This window comes from Carlito syrichta, unplaced genomic scaffold (genome assembly GCF_000164805.1).
Source record: "Carlito syrichta isolate Samal-C Ts95f unplaced genomic scaffold, Tarsius_syrichta-2.0.1 Scaffold305795, whole genome shotgun sequence".
Taxonomy (NCBI): Eukaryota; Metazoa; Chordata; class Mammalia; order Primates; family Tarsiidae; genus Carlito; species Carlito syrichta.
Window position 1 is genome coordinate 111,821 of NW_007249891.1, and position 20,903 is coordinate 132,723.

General features: G+C 38.3%; 1 protein-coding gene across 1 annotated transcript in view; it reads left to right on the plus strand.

Annotated features, from left to right (window-relative positions):
* STMN2 (stathmin 2) overlaps positions 1 to 20,903 on the plus strand; it is a 68,302-nt gene that overhangs the window by 33,690 nt on the left and 13,709 nt on the right. Inside the window, exons 2-3 of the mRNA XM_008062690.1 lie at positions 4,877 to 4,972; positions 9,699 to 9,871. Of these exons, the coding sequence (XP_008060881.1) occupies positions 4,877 to 4,972; positions 9,699 to 9,871 (269 nt within the window). The remainder of the gene's footprint in view (positions 1 to 4,876; positions 4,973 to 9,698; positions 9,872 to 20,903) is intronic.

A 20,903-nucleotide genomic window follows, 5' to 3' on the forward strand; every position in this document is an offset into this window, starting at 1 on the left:
TGTACTGGTGGGGATTTGGATTCTGGCATCCCCATTCCCCAGTAGTGAACACTGTACCAAATAGGTAGTTTTTAAACCCTCACCCTCCTTTCAGCCTCCTCCATTTTGGTGTCCCTAGTGTCTATTATTTCCATCTTTATGTCCACGAGTACCCAGTGTTTAGCTTCAATATAAATGAGAACATGTGGTGTTTGATTTTCTGTTTCTGAGTTATTTCACTTAGGATAATGGCCTGTAGCTCTCTCTATGTTGCTGCAAAAGACATTATATCATTCTTTTTATGGCTGCATAGTATTCTATGATACATATATATGTGTGTGTGTATATATATATACACACACACACACACACATATATATCACAGTTTCTTTCTTTTTTTAATCTAGTCAATCATTGATGGGCACTTTGGTTCCATGATTTTTCTATTGCAAATAGTGCTACAATAAACACAGAAGTACATGTTTCCTTTTTTTGTAATGATTTCTTTTCTTTAAGGTAGATATCCAGTAGTGGAATTGCTGGGTTGGATGACAGTTCAATTTTTTAGTTCCCTCAAAATCTCCATACTGTTTTTTTTAGAGTCTGAACTAGTTTACCTCCCTCCCACCAACAGGTAATGAACATTCCCGTTTCTCCAAAGCCATGCCATCATCTGCTGTTCTTTGATTTTTTTAATGATAGCCATTCTGACTGGTGTAAGATGTTATCTCGTTGTGGTTTTAATTTGCATTCCTCTGATTATTAGTGATGCTGAGAATTTTTTAAATGTATTTATTTTATACAAATACATGACTGCTTGTATTTTTTTTCTTTTGAGACATGTCTGTTCATGTCCTTCGCCCAATTTTTTTTCTTTCCAACCAGCTTTCTCAGGTTAAAGTTTGCCTAGTTTTTCATGAGATTTTTTTTTCTTGTTGAGTCATGTTCCCATAGATTCTGGATATTAGCCCTTTGTTAGAGGCACAGCTTACAAATATTTTCTCTCATTCTGTAGGTTTTTTATTCACTTGTTGGTTATTTCTTTTGCAGTGCAGAAGCTTTTTAATTTAATTACGTCCCATTTTTCTGTTTTTGGTTCTGTCACACTTGCTTTCGGAGTCCCTCCTGCTCCTCAGTATTGGCAGGGCATACTTCCCCAAGCAAGCTGGGGTACCGAGCAATGACACACGCAGGCCTTTTCTGGGTTGCAAAGCCCATGCTGACTGCAGGTCTCTAGTCCAGGAGACACCGTGGCTTCAGCAACTCTCCTGCAGCTCAGGCAGCTAATTCAGGCGCTCAGGAATCGGGTCCTTCCGTTCCTTAGTAAATGGGGCATTACCCCAACTGACCGGGGGAGCTGGCTGCAGCACCCAGCAATGATACACACGGACCATTTGTAGGGCGCAACGCTGACCATGGCTGCAGGTCTCAAAAGAACCCTCGGTTTCAGCAACTGTCTTGCAGCTACCGTCCAGTGGAGGACAGAAGTTATGCTCAATCTCGGCCATGGGGGCACGTCCCCTGCCCCAGAGCAAGCGCTCCACTCTTGATCCAAGACCAGAATTCCTGCAGCAGCCTCCGTTGCCAGGTCTCCAAACAATGACCGCGCTTTGTTTGAGAGAGGATTAAAAATGGCGCTTCCCTGTCTCCAGCCTGGGTCTGGGAAAATGCCTGCAGCCTTTTCCGATGACTTTCCCTCTCACCATCTCTCAACCCTCTCCAGGGATTAGCTCCAGGGATTGAGAAAAACAGGGAGCTCTCTCATGGCTGGGGTTGGACAGATTCCTAGTTGAAAGCTGAGTCACAGAGGGAAACTCTCTGATCTGTCCTGCGTACTGATGTTTCACTCACTTTTATCCGCAGAATGTGGTCGCTGGGACTGTGCCCACCATGCCTTCCATGGGATCCGGGGTATCCTTCACCATTCTGGTGAATTCCCATTTTCCTTCTCGAATTGAAGCTCACCTAGTTGGTATTTATACACTAGTTTCCCATTTTCAGGTGCCTGAGGCATACTGAAAGCTTCTAATCCACCACCTTCTGGGGGGAGGCGATCTAATGTTATTTATAATATCAACTTGGTAATGATGTTATTGCATGGCAAAACGAATGCAGTATATTGAAGATCAAGCGAAATCCCGATAAAATAACTGGGATCTTGATTTTGATCATGTGGAAACTGAGAAAATAAAGGTATATAAAAATGTAACTGAGTGAGGACATCAGTTCCAAATTTAAGCAATAATTCTGTAATTTGTAATAAACCAAGTCATATTTAGTTTATAATAGCAGTATCTGAGTTGCTACTGCTCCAAATACGTGTATCAACAGGGGTAAATACTGTCGATTTACACATATATATGCAAAATGTACATATATACACATATATAATGCACATGTATTATACACACACATTTACTCCTCACCATTCTGGAGGCTGTAAGTCCCAGACCATTCTGGAAGCTGGAAGTCCCAGGTATTTTTCCAGACCCAGGCCCGAGACAAGGAAGCGCCATTTTTAATCCTGTCTCAAACAAAGCCCAGTCATTGTTTGGACCCCAAGCTTGGTTGAGTTCTAATTAGGGCTCTCTGTGGAGTTTCAGGCTACTGACTTCTTGAATCTTCACACAGTAGAAGGAGATGGAGCTATCTCTCTGGTCTCCTCTTATAAGAACACTAAACCCATTCATGAGGACTCCACTGTCATGACCTAATTACTCTCCAAAGATCCCACCTCCAAATACCATCACACCTGGATTTAGATTTCAACACATATATTTTGGGGAAATGGGGAATATATTCCGTGCATAACAGTAATGATTATGCATTACACATAGGATTCAAAATATGCTGGTTCCTGACAAGTTTTACACTCCTCTCTCTTTATTACCTTGTCAAGCACAATTATGTCAGTGGCCTTAATGAAAATTATTGAATTTCATGTTCTAAGTATAGATTTTGAGGAGTTTTCTCTTCAGTGAAAATTCATGTTCTTCTACGGCTTTAATCTGTTACTACTTCATGAGGCAGAGAATTTTTCATTTTATTGTTGTATTTGGATTGACCCTTCTAAATAAAGTTGGTATCTTATAAGCTTCGTGCGCTTCTACCGTGTGTTTAATTTTGCAAAATGTGGGTAATTTTGGATACCCTATTGCATTTTCTTACAGAAATGATACTGGCCTACAAAGTTTTGCTGCTGTTGTTGTTTTCAGCTAGTTCATGGAAGTAAATGTATTAAATCACCAAATGTTCTATCCTCTGGCAGAAATTATGATTCTCGCTGAACATCCATGTAAAGATCTGGATCTTTATAGGTGACACAATTTTATTAACCAAATAAATAATACAAAGATTTTGATTTGGCCTTCTAAAATTCTGAAGGTATCCAATAAAATTTCTCAGGATGGGTGTGCACCTGACAAATTGTATTGTTTATGTTAAAGAAATAAACTAAATAAAGACAGACGTTCTTTTAGCAGATCCTTGGGGTGTGTTATGTTGAACTATATGCAGTTGACAATTTTGGTTTTTGTACCTGTTAATACATCTAAGCTCATTCTAACAGTATAGCTATTAATAGAAGATGGCCTTTTGGCAGTCTTGAAACAGATTTGTTTACTGCATTTTATCCAAAGTCTTGATCTTTTTCACTGGACACATGTGACTTTGGCCTCTGTGGGGCTCAGTTTTCTCATTTGCAAAACTGGTAGGAGGGTGGGTGAATATTTGGATAAGAAAAGTCTTTTAGAAAAGTCTCCCCCTTAAATAGTCTGTGGCTCTAAAGCTTCCAAATGTTTCCTTCTGGCCAAGAAAAAATGCACCTATCAATAATGTCCAAACTCGTCTTCTGATAATTCTCTCCTTCTCAAGGTATTCACTCTCCCTGGGGTTATAGTAATGATCAGAAGACCCTGCCAAGAGGCAAAAGTTACCCGTGAGAGTCAATATGTGAAGACATAGCTATCTGTTTATACTTTCTTACAAGTCAATATGCAATAAACCCATCATTTTTCTTCAATTTTCCTTAATTTATTAATTTTCCTAATTAAATAATCAGCAAAGGCAAGAGGATCCCACTTCTTTGTCCCCAATCTAGTGATCTGGAGATAACTGTCGTGGTGACAACTGACAGTGATGAGGTGCTCACTAAGTTTGGCCTGAGCCTCCTAGAGGAAAAAAATGAAATAGGGAGGGGAAGTGAAGAAGTATGGAGGTCACAAAATGGATTCTGGCTGCTGGTTGGCAAGGTTGGCACCCGAGCTGGTTTGCACAGTGAGGGAAGGCTATCTTAACATATCAGATCTCAGACCCAGGGCTTTGGTGTGTGTATAAAGAGGAAGAGATAAGAAAATGCACTTGGGGATTTAAAAAAAAAAAGCAGCATAGGTCCCTGGAGGATGTATCTGCTTAATAATATCCTAATGAGTTATCTATCTCTAAATAAATGTGTGATGATTCAGGCCAAACCAACAAAGGAACTCTTCGAAATCTTACTTGTGTACAGTAGACTGGCATGCACTTTGACTAAAATGAGCCTCTTTCTCTCTGGGTAATCTTATGTTTCTGTTTCTTCGATATCTTTCTTATTTCTCCCTCCTGTCCTGCTGGATCTTAATTTCTTCTGCCTTACTTTCTTTCTCTGTCTCTCTTTCTCTCCCTTTTTATCTAGCCTGCTATATAATATGTAATTCACATCCTGTGCAGTAAGAAATGTGCACTTCGGGGTTCTGTGGACACCTTGCATTCATTTATATTTTGTGGACAAAAAAAACAAAGAAGTAGATCTGGCAGTATTCACTCTGCAGGAGGGCCATTATTATTATTCAAATTAAAGGAAGCAGTAAGAGGAAATTCAGAAAAGCGAAAGATGCTAATCTTGAGTCTTTCATTTCAGCCTACAAGGAAAAAATGAAGGAGCTGTCCATGCTGTCACTGATCTGCTCTTGCTTTTACCCGGAACCTCGCAACATCAACATCTATACTTATGATGGTGAGTTGTCTACAGCTGCTAGCTGGATTGTTTGGAGAAGATTGCATATATTTCTTTCTCTCTCACAGCTCCTAGTATAATTAAATCAATATTTTGCAGACCTCACTATTAACTTGCTGTGTCTAACTCTTAGACCTTATTGATTGCCTGTTGCTCAAAACAGTTTGAAGTTGGTGCCAATACCAATAGATCAATCTTTTAAGAAAAATATGGCTGGATTGTTATTTGCAGCCACATTCCACATATCAACACAATATGTCTAAGGCTTTTCTTTGCAAATAATATAACATACTAAGGTGTAATTGGAGTAGATCATAATTTGCAAGAAAATGCTTTATACTTAGAAAAACTCAACAGAGAAAATCAGCAACAGTCACTGTTTTTGTTTTATTGTAATCTATAAGGTTCCCATATTTTATGTATGCAATTCAACAAGCTAGTGATAATAGTAATAACTGACCTAAGTAAAACTCACTTATGATAAAGAGGCCCCAGATAAAGAGGATTTAAAAAGAAAAGCCTAAAGAATTGATATGACAATTAATTTAATTGCAGCACAAACTTTTAGGTTTGATTTATGCTGATTCATTGTGCTTAGTTTGGTTTCCTTTCTGAGTCTGCCACTGTCTGTATGACCTTGGACAAGCAGATACCAAGATTCTCATTTAACTCTAGCATCACCCTCCCAGGGTTGTGGTGAGGTTAAATGGTTTAATGCAAGTCAAACACTCAGCAACAAACCTGGCCCCTCATAAGCACTCAATAATGGTAGCGATCATTATCAACAATAATCATCCTTATCTAATTCAGTCAATTTATTGGAAGGGTTTGATACACTTTTATGTATACTAGATCTGGCTGATGCATATTTTGCTAACTCTTAGGCTCAATTACTTTTCTTTTCCACATATGTAAAGGAAAATATTACTACAGTGATGCTTTTAGTCAGCAGCAGTTCACCTAGGGAGTGTTGATACTTTGGGTCTGAGTGGAAAAAGAAAGAAAGAAAGACATTAAGGACAAGACAAAGGGACCATGTGGCAATTAACCCCTTCTATGCCTGTAAAGCCTATTCAGGGGCTCAAAGGCATTTTCCATCCAAAGTTGTTCTGTCATGGCACAAACATTGTAAGTGCTAATTAACTGTTTCGTGAGGAAATGCCCTCCATGTGAAAGGGTTTCAATTTCCAACCAAAAACTGTCATTATAATGCAGGCCCAATGCCTACTTTGTACAAGTTAATTCAATCAACAAATACACTAGACAGATCCTTATTATGTACTTACAGTAGCTGCAACTAAGAATGCACTGTTTCTTATGAGACTCTAATATCCAACAACGGATTGTCACTGAGAATCCAGAGTTCGATACCATGTGGACTTTACCTTCAAGGAAGTCAAGGCTTAGTAGATGAGTGTTATAAAACACAAATTATCAGTAAGCAGAACATACAGTAGTTAGGACAGAGGAGGCAGGAATGGTTTCTGCCCATCTAGGGATTGAGAAAAAGGAAAGAAAAAAGTTGGGAGCTGTTTATGAGCTGAGTCTTGAAGCTGAATAGACAACTGAACATTGCTCATGACCTGCTTCCTAAGAGTCAGTAGAGAATTTCAAATTTCCAAAGTCTTTAACTTGGCTTGATTTTTCTATGTTAGATAATAATGTGACTTGTTTCTTGCAGGCAAGCATTATAGCAAGAATTAATTTTAGTTATTATTGTTTATTTTTGTAAGCACTAAGGAAGGTGCTCTTGTAACCTTCAACTTTTAGATGAGGCAATGAAAGCATAAAGAAGTTAATGAACCTGCTCAGTGTCACACAGCTATTAAGAGGTGCTTACTATTTGGATGCAAATACAGGCAGTTCTAATTCCAGAGTCTTAAACCTAAATCATTTGAAATCTCATCACCTTATCAAATAAGCTGTTTTTATCTGCCCATGTTCTGTTGTAATCCTTTTCCATAAGCTTATAAAAGTTTTATAGAGTTGTATTTAAAATGTAAGTATAATCTTTACATTTGTAGGGGGAAAAGCCCACATCATTTCCAATATACTATTGAATTATTTTTATACAGATTATCTAAGCATTTAAGGATCTAAGGTCAAGCCCTGCCAGCCTGGGGTTTTACTTGACCACAACCTCAGTGTGCACTAGCCAGTCACTAAAGGAACATTAATGGGAGCATAATCTTCACATCAAGAGAAGTAATATTTCTTTACTCTGCTCTAGTCAGAATTGGCCTGGAAACATGTTTGACTTGGTTGCCAAAATTTACAAAGGACATTAGACTGGATGCAGTGGCTCACACCTGTAATCCCAGCACTTTGGGAGGCCAAGGTGAGAGGATTGCTTGAGCCCAGGAGTTCAAGACCAGCCTGAGCAACTTGGCGAGACCTCAACTCTACAATAAATAAAAAAATTAGCTGGACACGGTGGCATGTGCCTGTAGTTACAGCTACTTGGAAAGCTGAGGCAGAAGGATCGTGTGAGCCCAACAGGTCAAGGCTGTGGTGTCCGATAGTGTGCCACTGCCCTCCAGCCTGAGTGAGAGTGAGACACCAACTCAAACAAACAAACAAACAAACAAAAAGTCTCCTTGGTCAGCCCTCAATATTAGATGAGCATTCCTTATTTAGAACTCCAGCTTATATCCCTCTCATTTTAGCCCCCCACCCTTGTTTGCAATCTGAACATACCCGAGATTAGCCATCTTTCAATCAAGCCATCATCACCACCTTTCAAGCATTTGAAAACAGTTATAATGGTCCATCTCAAGTTTTTCTTTCTGGTTAAACATCTTTGAGTGCCTTAGAATGATAATGTTTCTAAATTTTTACCACCGTGCTGGCCTTTTTTAACTTTTATATATTTTTTGAGTCAGACTTTCACTCTGTTGCCCAGGCTGGAGTGCAGTGGCATGAGTATGGTCACTGCAGCCTCAACCTGCTGGGCTCAGGTGATCCTCCCACCTCAGCCTTCCAAGTAGCTGGAACTACAGGCATAAGCCACTACCCCCAGCTAATATATATATACATATTTTTTAATTTATTGTAGAGATGAGGTCTAGCCAAGTTGCCCAGGCTGGTCTTGAACCCATGCACTCAGGCAATCCTCTCACCTCGGCCTCCCAAAGTGCTGGGATTATAGGTGTGAGCCTTCACGCCTGGCGAGATTTTTAAAAAATCATTATATGTTACTAAGTTGTCTGTTGTATAGTTATAAATGTCCTAGCTAATGCTAGCTATCATTCTTTTATATTATAAATTATATTATTTTATATTATAAATCATATTATGCAGGGCTAAAATCTGCTTATCTTCACCACATAAGCTATGGATGAAAAACATGGCTAACATTCTTTAGTTCTTTTTTTAATTGACAAATAAAAATTAGGTATATGAGTGGTATGCAACATGTTGTGAAATGTGTAATATTGCAGAATGGCTCCATCAAGCTAATTAATATATGCATTGCCTTACATACTTATCATGTATTTGTGGTAGGAACACTTAAAATCTATTCTCAGCAATTTTCAAGAATGCACTGCTATTATTATAGTCACCATGCTGTACAATAGATCTCTTGAATGTATTCCTCCTGTTTAACTGAAATTTCATACCCTTTAACCAGTATCTCCCTAATCTCCACCCTCAGCCTCTGGCAACCAGAGTTCTACTCTGCTTTTGTGAATTTGACTCTGTATGTATCCCATATAAGTGAGATCATGCAGTATTTTTCTCATGCACCTGGCTTACTTCCCTTGGCATGATGTCCTCCAGGTTCATCCATGCTGTTGCAAATGACAGGATCTTTCTCATTTTTAAAGCTTAGTGGAATCCCATGTGTATGTGTACCAATTAGACAAGTAGGGGTTGTCTCCTCCCTCTTCCACCACAATGCCTCCTTCCCTGGCTCCTGGCTCCAACTGAGGTATGCTAGGGAAGGATATTCCAAGTAGCAACAAAATAGGAGCAAAGATAACACAGTGGGATCTTGTCCTCTTGTTCCTATTCGACTGTAAGCACCTTGAAGACAAGGACCACCATCAGAGTGATATTGTCATCACCACACACAATTGATGACTAGGGACAACAAGCTACTGAAGGGCAAGACAAGACCCAAAAGAATGTTTTGTGCATTAGCACTGACTTTGCCAAATATTTCCAACTGTTCATAGAGTTATATTGGTTCTAACATACCTCCTGTGATTCCTAACCATAGGCACGGTAATATTATAATGGGGAGAGTGTGTGTGTGTGTGTACACACACACATGCACACTGGCCTTATATGGCAGAACTGGAGAACTCTTATTTTTCTCATCATCTAACCAAAAAATGCCTCCAGTTATGGTAATTTTTTTAAAGTAAATCTGTGCTGCTTGATTTTCATGCAAGGCTTATATTTATTCAAAAGGAAAATATTAGCTTAAAATCAGTTCAGGCTATTTTTTCTAAGTATGCCTACCATTATTCAACTCCCTATAGACATTGTTGAATTTCCTAATATTGTCAATATTTATTTGGTTAAATATTGTATTCATTGTCATACTAAAGACCGCAGTCTTACATGTTCAAAACATTGTAGAGCAAATGATTATATGTAGCATTTTATTCCTATCTCCCAGAATAATAATGCTACTTTCAATTGCTGAAATTCACATTATTAAAATAAGCCCATGCCACAAACTCTGAATACTTAACATCCTCAAATGTTCACTTCTCAGATATGGAAGTGAAGCAAATCAACAAACGTGCCTCTGGCCAGGCTTTTGAGCTGATCTTAAAGCCACCATCTCCTATCTCAGAAGCTCCACGAACTTTAGCTTCCCCAAAGAAGAAAGATCTGTCCCTGGAGGAGATCCAGAAGAAACTGGAGGCTGCAGAGGAAAGAAGAAAGGTGAGTTTTCCATCATTTTTAAGTTCTCTCTCTTCTCCCTTCCCCTTCTCAGCCAACATATCAAACACTTCCATGTTGCACAGTTAAAAAGAGAATGAAGATAGTCCTTTTTCTAAAGATGGAATTCTCTAAGAGGGAGTGTAAGCAAACACGTGTGTGTGTGTGTGTGTGTGTGTGCACGCACATGCACGCAACTTATTTGTAGTGAGAACACTTAATATCTACATATATGTGCATATATATATACACACACAGACACACATATATACACAAATATATTTTTTTATCAATGAGACTTGAACATTAGAGGCCCTCAGATTAAATTTTCAGTCACCTATGTGGCTGAAAAACATCTTCCTATGATATGTAACATACTGATCTCAATTTTCACTTAGCGAGGGTCTCCAAGTGTCTGATATAAATATATATAGGTATATAGTGTTTTACCAATTGTCATTGTTATAAATATAGATTTAAAAAGAAGGAACCTGAACAACTAACCCAAGTATATGTTCAGGAAACATATGTAAATGTTACTTTAACATTTTTATCAGCTCTTTGTTGTTATTTGTAGCTTTATTCTATAGTAAAGCCATATTAAATTATTCAGAGTCACAGTCCATCAAAACTTTGCTGCCCACAAATATAAGCAATAATTAAAACAGTGGCAAGCATGTTGTACTCAAGGCAGTTTAAGTTGTTACCCAAGTATTGGTATCATAGGTATGGATATAGGTCATAGGTTGACATATAGAGATGCCGTGGCTTAATTAGAATGCAAAGTCAGTGACCAGGCACAGTGGCTCATGCCTGTAATCCCAATACTTTAGGAGGTGGAAGTGGGAGGATTGCTTGAGCCCAGGATTCCGAGGCCAGCCTGAGCAACATAGCAAGATCATCTCTACAAAAATCAAAAAATTAGCCGGGCATGGTAGCACATTCCTATAGTTCCAGCTACTCAGGAGGCTGAGGCAGAAAGATCACCTGAGCCTAGGAGGTGGAGATTGTGGTGAGCTGTGATTATGCCACCATACCCCAGCCTGGGCAACAGAGATCCTGACTGAAGAAAAAAAAGAAAGAGAGAGACAGAGAGAGAGAAGGAGAGAGAGGAGAGAGAAAGAAAGAAGGAAGAAAACAAAGTCAATGACTGAGATGAAATTAAAACTCAGAAACCAAAATTCAACATCCTGGCTTAGCACACTGCTGCTGTTTCTAGGTAATGTATTCAATTTGAAGGATGAAGGAAATTATTGAAGATAAAAGAAGAACACAGATGATCAAAATTAGCTGGGTGTTCTTATAAAACTCCCTGAAATGACTAATTAATGATTCTGATAAAACTACTGTACCTGATAGCAATAAATTACCAGCAATTATACATTTAAACAATTGACTTGAACTAGAAATTGGCCACATGGCTAAAAGACATTTACAAGTGTAATCGTCCAGCATTGTGATGCCAAGAAAAAATATTATTTGGAACTCTTTAAAAACAGTATTTTATCACCTTTCTGATATAGCTTGTTAACATTTTTAATGCAAAAATCACCATATAGATTATGTCCTAGAGGTTGGATTTTAATTAAAAGAAAATATAACTAATTAACAGAAAGTACCAACTTTTAAAAAATCATTAATGGATTTTATTCTATTGGGTTGTACTGACTTAATTAACACTAATTTTAAGAACTACTAATTCTCTTTAAAGAGTCTTCAGCAAATGCATATATCTCAGTAATTATCTTATGTAAGGACAGGCATGTAACCAAGACCCAACTCAATTAGCTAAAACAAAAAATGAATCTGTGACTATAAAGTCTAAAAGTGGGCTGGGCTCGGTGGCTCAGCCTGTAATCCCAGCACTTTGGGAGGCCGAGGCGAGTGGATTGCCTGAGCCTGTGGGTTCAAGATCAGCTCTGGCAACTTGGAGAGATCTCGTCTCTACAATAAATCAAAAATTAGCCAGGCATGATAGTGCGTGCCTGTAGTTCCGACTACTTGGAAGACTGAGGCAGAAGGATCACCGGAGCTCAGCAGATCGATGTTGGGGTGGCCGTGAGTGTGCCCCCGAACTCCAGTCTGGGTGACAGAGTGAGACTCCAACTCAGAAAAATAAATAAATAAAAACAAAGTCTAAGAAGGGTTACAGCATCATGAACAGCTGGATTCAGGTGATCAAGCAGCATTGTCAGAAAACTTTCTTTTTGAGGCAGACATGGTGGTTCACACTTGTAATACCGACACTTTGGGAGGTGGAGGATAAATAAAAAATAAGTAAATAAATAAATAATAGTAATAAATTAGCCAGGTGTGGTGGTACATGCCTGTCGTTCCAGCTGCTTGGAAGACTGAGGTGGAAGCATCACCTGAGCTCAACAGGTCGAGACTGTGATGGCCATGATTGTGCCACTGCACTCCTGCCAGGGTGACAGAGTGAGACTCTGACTAAAATAAAATAAAGAAAACTTTTTTTTTATCATCTCTTCTTGCACCCAATTGATTTCATTACCAAGAAAGTTTCATTTCTAACAATCATTCCAAAATTATTTTTCTCACAACTTAGCAACTTCAGCAGAAAGAGAGTTTCTCTTTCCCAATAGTTCTAACAAAGTCCTAGAATTGAGTCTTAATGACCTGACTCGGATTATATGCCCAACCCATAATTAATTATGGCCAAGGGGATAGAGTGAGTTTGATTTACTAGCCTGAATCACATGCCTACCACCAACCTGCAGAGGAATTTAGATAAGATCCCTAGGATGCAAACTGTGGATGGGTATTTCCCCAAAAGAAAATTGAGGTGTTCTCACCAGAGGCAGGAGTAACGGACCTTGGGCAAACAAAACGACAGATGTCCACAATATCTATCCATAAATTTTGAGTGTTACCTTAACAATTAGAGTAATTATTTAGCTCATACACTATTAAATTTGTAATTCTCTTCTGTTGCCCTGCTGTGGTTATTTTCATATAAACAGACTGCAAAACATCAATCTACACAGCTCTATAAAACAACACTGTCCAATAGAAATATAATATGAGCCATACATGTATTTTAAAATTGTCTAGCAACCACATTTTAAAAAATAAAAGCAATGTGAAATTAATTTTAATAATATATTTTCACTCAGTATATCCAAAACATTATTTCAGCATGCAAGTAATCAATATAGGAGTAGTTATGAAATATTTCACATTATTTTATTTATGATAAGTCTTTGAAATCCAGTGTGTATGCTACATTTACAAGTCATTTCAATTTATACTAGACTTCAAGTACTTAACAGTCATACGCAGCCAGTGGCTACTGAATTGGATAGCACAGACACAGATGATTATACCAGAAAACTCCTAGTGAACAATGGGGAGAATTTAAGCCTGAGTTTTTTTCTTTTCTTTCTTTCTTTTTTTTTTTTTTTTTGTAGAGATGGGGGTCTCCTTTTGTTGCCCAGGTTGGTCTCCAACTCTTAGCCTCCAATAATCCTCCTTCCTTGACCTCTCAAAGTGCCAGGATTACAGACATGAGCCACAATGCTGATCATCAGGCCTGAGTTTTTCAAATTGACATTAGATAATTATTTAGGTTCAACTTTGTTTTGTTTTGTTTTTTAAATATATATTCTCATTGAATTACGTTGATACACTCAAAAAGTTAAAAATAAATTTCTATGCTATGATTTAATCTTTATATTATCAAAACCAATGCAGGTGATGTTTAGAATGTTCTGTAAATAATAGAAGGTTCTAAATCTCACACTTTCTCCCTTAACTACCTACTGTCTTGGTTTCCTTTTCAATTTCTCACTGTGGGAAGGGAACTTGGAGTTTAGGTGTCATTTATCATTCTCTCTCATGAAACCCAGGTTTTCCTTTGTAACACTTAGCAAAATTGGTATGCAAATTTTTGTTTGCATATTTATTTATTCAATCCTATAACCTAATGGAAGCATTAGGCTATAAATCCCATCAAAGTAGGGCTTGTCTTTTGTTTAATAATTCCTGCCAATAGTTAGTGCTACAAATATTTTTAAATGAATAATACATTATAACTTTCAGAACCAAATGTTAAAGTAGCAATATATAACTTGTTTTGTCTTTTTATCCCATCCTCCCACTCTAAAATAACTTGTAATTAAGAAGTTTCCAGATGACATCTTCTGAAATTGTACTTAGTGAACTCAAGAAAGAATTCCTAGAGGGGGAAAAATCACTCAATCGAAAGAACTTTGCCAAACACTTGCTATTTGGCAGATCCTATTCTAGGCACGAGGGATACCCTCTTCAATCTTATATTCCAATAGCGGAAGAAATGGCTAATAAATATATACGTAGCATACTAGATGATACAAAATAGAACAGAGCAAAGGAAACTGGGAATGTGAGAGTGAAAGAAGCTATATTATTGGGTAGTCAGAAAAGGTGTCTTGAAAAAGAGAACACTTTTTTTAAAACATGAAGGGAGTGAACCATGCAGCTCTTCTCTGCCAGAGTGGCAAGTGTAAAGGTCCTGAGGTGGCAGAGTGCTAGGTGTGTCTGAGAAATAACACAGAGACCAGTGTGGTCAAAGCAGAGAGTACAAGGGGAGAGTGGCAGAAATTAAACTCAGAAGGTAGCAAGTAAGGTAGCAAGTAAGGGAAATGAAAGACCATTGAGGAAAATAAAGTCATTTCACTACTTGATGTAAATTGTAGCATCGTTTCAAAGAAATGTCAATGTTTAAAAGGGTGGTGACTGGAAAAATAGTAGTGTTAGGTAAATAGAGAAAACAGGAAAGTGTTCTAGACTAAGACAATGATTCCAGAACTAATTCCATTCTCCATAGAGGCAATAATGCAGAAAATATGGTTTCAGGGAAGTGGACAGATTAGCAGTTTGGACTAGAGGTTGTGGGTAGGGGGTTGGAGAGTAGTGAGGTGAGATTAGGAGGGCCTTGAATGCCAGGTTAGTGTGCACACTCCATTATGTCTGTGGTGAGGTGTCATTAAAGGTTTTTCAAAAATATACACATGTCCAGCCTAGCCCAGGACCCATTTCCTTTCCCATAAGTTACAGGTTTTTAAAGATTCTTCTTTGCAAGCATGTTACTTTTAAATAAGTATTAATACATTTTTTTCTGTGGTTATAATCAAAGGAATCTGTAATTGCCAAGTAAATTTCTGATTATCACAAGGTAATAAGCATTTTTGCACTAAATTGGCATAATTCTAACAGTAAATATAAAGATAGACATGTAGGCATGAAATATTATTTCTGTTAGGGATTTTTAAAAATAAAAATAAAAAAACTTATGAGCTCCTCCCATTAGTACTTTTAAGGGTTCGGCTGGGAGTTCAGAGACCCCCATTTAGGAACTGTTGACCTAGGCTGTGTTTGAGGAACTTTCTGAATGTATGGCTGGAAGGCTGCCACAAAGGCATCTCCGTGTGGGCTCAAATTCACTTTGCGTTAAATGTTTTGGCAGTTTCCCCAACTCCTCACTCCATCTGTTGACACTACGGCAGCACTGACCATCTGGTTACTAGGTTGGATGATACTCCCTCAGGCTCCTTCCAGAATTAATGCGCCAGTGATTGGCCTGTAGAAGAAGCTTATTATAAAACAGAATAAACCTTTTTCCTGCTTTTCCCCCATCTTTGATTATCTCTGGGAGTAAGTGGTCACCGCTCTGAGATTATACTCATCTCCTGCAGTCAGCTTGAAACTCATCTCTTGAAATTAAAATGTCCCTGCTGCAACTGACCCACATGGATGAGATAATATGAATGCATTAGCCATCCATCCATCATTTCTTTATTTTTCAACAAACATTTATTTAGCAAGAGGCAGTAGGGCTAAGCTAACCCATACATCGCAGTTGACTCAGGACAACTCTGGCTAACTCCTGCTGTTTCAGTTTCACTACTAATGATTTCTCTTTCACTCTCATAAGTGTTCCAGTTTGGGCAATCAATTCTACGGTCATCCTCAGCAAAGCACAGTGTTAAGAGAATCTTTTAAAACACAGTGGTTAAGAACATACGTTTCAGGGAATGTCTGTGTTCAAATCCTGGTTCCACCACTTAACAGCTGTGTGACCTTAAGCAAGTCACTTAATCTCTCTCTGTCTTAACCAATCTACAAAATAAGACTAGTAGGAGGACCTATGCCACAGAGTTATTGTGAGAATCAGAGGTTTACACAAAAACATATAACAGGCACCATGAGAGGGTGAGCCATTTTTGTGTGAAGATGCATTCAGTCCCTGACCTCACAGAGATTATGATTTAGCAAAATCATGATTTTATAAAGGAAAGAAATTTCTCATTAACAAGTTCTGAGATGTTAACATACATTTCATAAATATTTTTAATACTATAAAATATTCTTTATCAAATTGCGTAGAAGGATAGACAGTTTGATAGATAATAGATATCAACTGTCAACCACAAGTGGCTTGAAAAAATTAATATTATGAAAAAATGATGAAAACTTAAGGGTCTTAATGATGTTGATAAAAATCACACTCTAAAAGAGATTAAATCTTAAACACCCTCCTCAAGCCAGTCCAGTGAGATTAAATTAGCATGCTGACATTACTGGCATAATCAACTCTGAAGTCACTGAACCTCTGAAGGGAAGATGTGTTGCTTATTCTTAGTAAAATGGCATAAAGGTGGGTCATTAGTCACCAAACCTGGTAGACTTATCTTTTTCATTTGTTGGCATCTCACATTTGGCAATGCCCATCTATGGCAATTAAAAGGAAATCCAGGGAAAGAGGAAGTTTGTATAGCAATGGATTCTGAAAAACTGCTGGAGTATTCAGTTTGACATTCAGGAGGCATTCTGCCCCTTAGAGAATGTGGCATGTGGGCCACAGAACCCTCATTCGTGCTGCTATCCTCTCAGTGAAGAAGAGTCCCTCCATGTTTCTTCCCCAGGAGTTGACCGCAGTAAACCCATTATACACCGAGAAGACAAGCTCATTCTAAAAGTCTTTGGATTTTAGCCATTTTAATTTTTATCATGTTTCTGGCTCTTCAACACAAAGTGAATATTTGTTTTACATAATTATATTCAATTGCTATGTTTCAATATGACATTATTTGTGTATAGGTTGATGATGTTTTTTCATTGTTAGCAGTAAAACTAATAAATACAGCCATATCATCTAACCTACCAGTATAAAGGTATTTTGGCACTAGAAGACCTGGTGTTTAATGAATGGTTCTGGATGGCAAGTAATATATTCCCCAAATAATGAAAAGGGACAAGAATATAAATTTAAAAACTAGCACTATCTAAAATGTAGTCTTAAATCTCATGTTTATACATAAAGTAAAATGAGTTTTATGTACTAGCTAAACTCAAATTCATCTTCCATTTTATTTGTGTGGCAATTAAACTCTTATACTCAGTAATATAAGAAATGGTAATTAACCTCCTTGGAAAACGTTGAAGTATTCCTAAATGTACGATAACTCTTCTCCCCCTTCATTATTTTTCCCTTCACATACCTTCATGTAATTATTTCAGTGATATTGAGTTCAGTGTGAGGAGGTTTATGCCTAAAAACGGTGCTCGCGAGCAACATGCACCATTTCCTACAACAGCAAGATGGTGAAGGTTCCTTAGTCTCCTAAAATGTCACATTGAATGTCTCGGTTCTATATTTTGCCTTGACATTTGCATTATAACAGCTGATTATTCCCTTGCCCTAATTTTCCATTTTAGTATTTCAGTGGCCTTCTATGTTAGGTGCAGACGATTCAGAAATGTTCTCCAAGGTCAGATACTTTTTCCTTGAACAATTTGTTTTTAAAAACTTTGGGCATATTTCAGACTTCCTATCAGTCTACACAATCACAATTCTTTTCTACTAAACTGCCCAACCAAGGCATAAAGTAAGAATGCCTATTTGAACAAGCAGTGAAAACATCTACTAAAAATAAAGGACAATACTTCCACTCTTGTATATTCCCAAGTTTCATTCTACAAACTCACACTCATGTCATGTTTTAGTGCAGTTTTCTGGACCGCTGACTGGCTAATTCATCAACTGTGCATTTGCTCTTTGGAACCAAAACCAATTTTCTTCCTTGAGAATATGGCAGATGATTAAACTATATTCATAGGAGAATCAATTTCTCCCCAGGAATTAAGTTAATGAAGTTATAGGCAGCAATATCTGAATGCTACGCTGCAAAATGTGGAAAATGGTTATGCGTCTCTGCACCAGTGGAATTACAAAGACCTGAGGAACCTGAGGAAAAAGAGATCACAAATAATGTCCTATTAAAATATAACAAGTGAGGCAGGGCTCGGTGGCTCAGTCTGTAATCCCAGCACTTTGGGAGGCCAAGGAGAGTGTATTGCCTCAGCCTGCAGGTTCGAGACCAGCCCAGGCAACTTGGCAAGACCTCATCTCTACAATAAATCACAAATTAACCGGGTGTGGTAACACAGGTCTGTAGTTTTGGCTACTTGGAAGGCTGAGGCAGAAGGATCGCCAGAGCCCAGCAAGTCATTGCCAGGGTGGCCGTGAGCCTGCCACTGCACTCCAGCCTGGGCGACGGAGTGAGACTCCAACTCAAAAAATTTTTTTTTAAAAAGTATATATATATATATATATATATAACAATTGAATATAATTATGTGACAAATATTCACTTTGTTTTTAAGAGTCAGAAACAATAAAAATTAAAATGACTAAAATCCAAAGGTCTTTAGCATGAGCCTTTCTGCTAAACTGTATAGTTCCATGGAAGAATTTTTTCAAAACTGGAGTGCTCGTGAGTAGAGGCCAAAATAGAGAGCCACAATTATTTTCTCAGGAAGCAAAGCTTCTTACCATAACTGACTTCACAACCTCTGTTTTTTTCATGGATTTGAGTTTTAAATATTTGAAACACGAGCAATTATTAGGTCCTGCAAGTGTATTAGTGGAGACAGTAGTGGATATAACATACCCTTTCAGTGTATAAGAAAATGCACCACAGAAGTGAGCAGCCCTGCAGTACAGCATGGCTTAGTCTGTCAGGTCTTTGTGAATTATCAGCAGACTCATGTGACTCCAAACTGCCTTCTGTTTCTGTTTCACCCCATTAATTGCGCTAAAGAAATACACTTGACACCTATGCTGTGCAATCTCATTTAACCCCAATGACTACAAAAGTACTCACCCCATTAAAATGAGGCATTTCAAACTGAGCCAAGCACTGCACTCCAGTAAATGCAATAGGCATTACTTATAATGGGACTTCTCCACTACTCATCATGGGAACTGCGGGATTGTCATTCACGCAGACCGTGTGTCCCACCAAAGCAAGAAATGCATTACCCTTTTTCATTTCAAAGCCTTCCTATCTCGATCCTGTTCCCTGCTGTCCCTCTTGGCTTTGGTCTTTTCACAAAAGAAAATTAAGAACCCAAGTATAAACATGAAGTTAAAAAGCAACTGAACAAAGTGCCCAAGTAAATTTAAGCATCTGAGGATGAAAAATTCGACAGTTGTGGTGGCCTTCTGATGACTAACTGCAGTAACTCTGTTCGCTGACCCCGTGTGAAGAGCAACAGGCACACAGCCCCTTGCCCTGAAGTCCATCTACAAAGCACCAAGGTGTCGCTGCACACTTGACAGAACAGGATGCAAGCCCAGGCTTTCTGAAGACCAGGCTAGGCTCATTTCACTGTTACCACAAGAGTTCCTATAGACAGCCTCCTGGAAACAAAGGGCCATGGCAAATCCAGATGGATCCTATCTAGGACAGCACTGGAAACACCGATCTGTAAGAGGAGGTGCAGGAAGGAGCAGCTAACCCACTGAGCAGAAATGTCCCATAGCTGCTTATCTTTAGCAGCTGGGGCTAATGGGCACAGGTTGCTCAGAAGAGCATTACCTAGCTGTGTACTAGGGTGGGAAAAGAATTTAAAAGCACTGCACTAGGGAATTTTGAAAAGTTTTGTTTTGCTTTATTTTGATTTGTTTTGCTTCCTGGAGCTGCCCTCTGGGTTTCCATTCATTAAAAGAGAAACTCAGGGCTCCAATCCAATCCCTAATTCTTGGACACATCATACTCTTGCTTTGTGATAATCCAGCCTTCTTCCTCTAGAAGGTTTGTTGGCCTGGAGGTTACATGTATTGAACTTTCTGAAATGAAAGATCACAATTGCTTCCTCTTGTTTCTTTGTAGTGCTCACTTCACTGTGAGACTTCCTATTAATACAGCCCCGTTCAGTGGACATGGTTGTGGTGGGGTTGAGGGAGTTAGGAAAGGAACTGGCCCATCATCAGCCATGGGACCCCTGAATCCACTAACTGTCCACAATCAAAGGAGTTTGAAAAAAATACTCTGCACATGTGAGATAGCCAAAATTTCACGTTTGAGTTTAGCTATACCAGTAGGTTCAGTTGCTGTCGTCTCCCAGTCACAAATGTCTTACCTTTTACTTTCAATAATAATGATCACCATTTGTTCAGTGCTAACTTGATATTAGAGACTGTATTAAATACCTCACAACCATTATTTTGCTTGATCCTGACAAACAACCATCTGAGAGAGGTATAATTCTTGTCCATATACCAAAAAATTATTTCATGAAGTCTTTTCTCAGAAAGAGAAACGTATACACACACCTTTCTCTCTGTTCACAATTCAGTAGTCCTGGTAACAGTAAATAAGCAAAATCTATGTAGGATGCTTTACCAACATCTCCACCTAGAGGCAGGAGGGTGTCACCTAGGAAATATTTTATTCCTATCTCTTCTACAAAGGCTCCATTTGGTTTTGAACCCAGTCTGGTTTATAATTTTCTCATTGTTTTTATTAGTTTTTCTGAAGGCTAAAACAAAGGTTCCACTAAAAATGTCAATGAAATCATTGGTGGGGGAGGGGTTTAAGCAAGAAGCAGGGCTGGTTCCCAGGTTGTTCTGTTTAATCTCCAGTGAGCCACAGACCTATTCCTGATTAACTTCAGAAGAAACGTATTAACAATGACTTGCAAAGCTATCTGACTTTTCCATTCTTGTAGAATTTTTTTTTTTTTTTTTTTT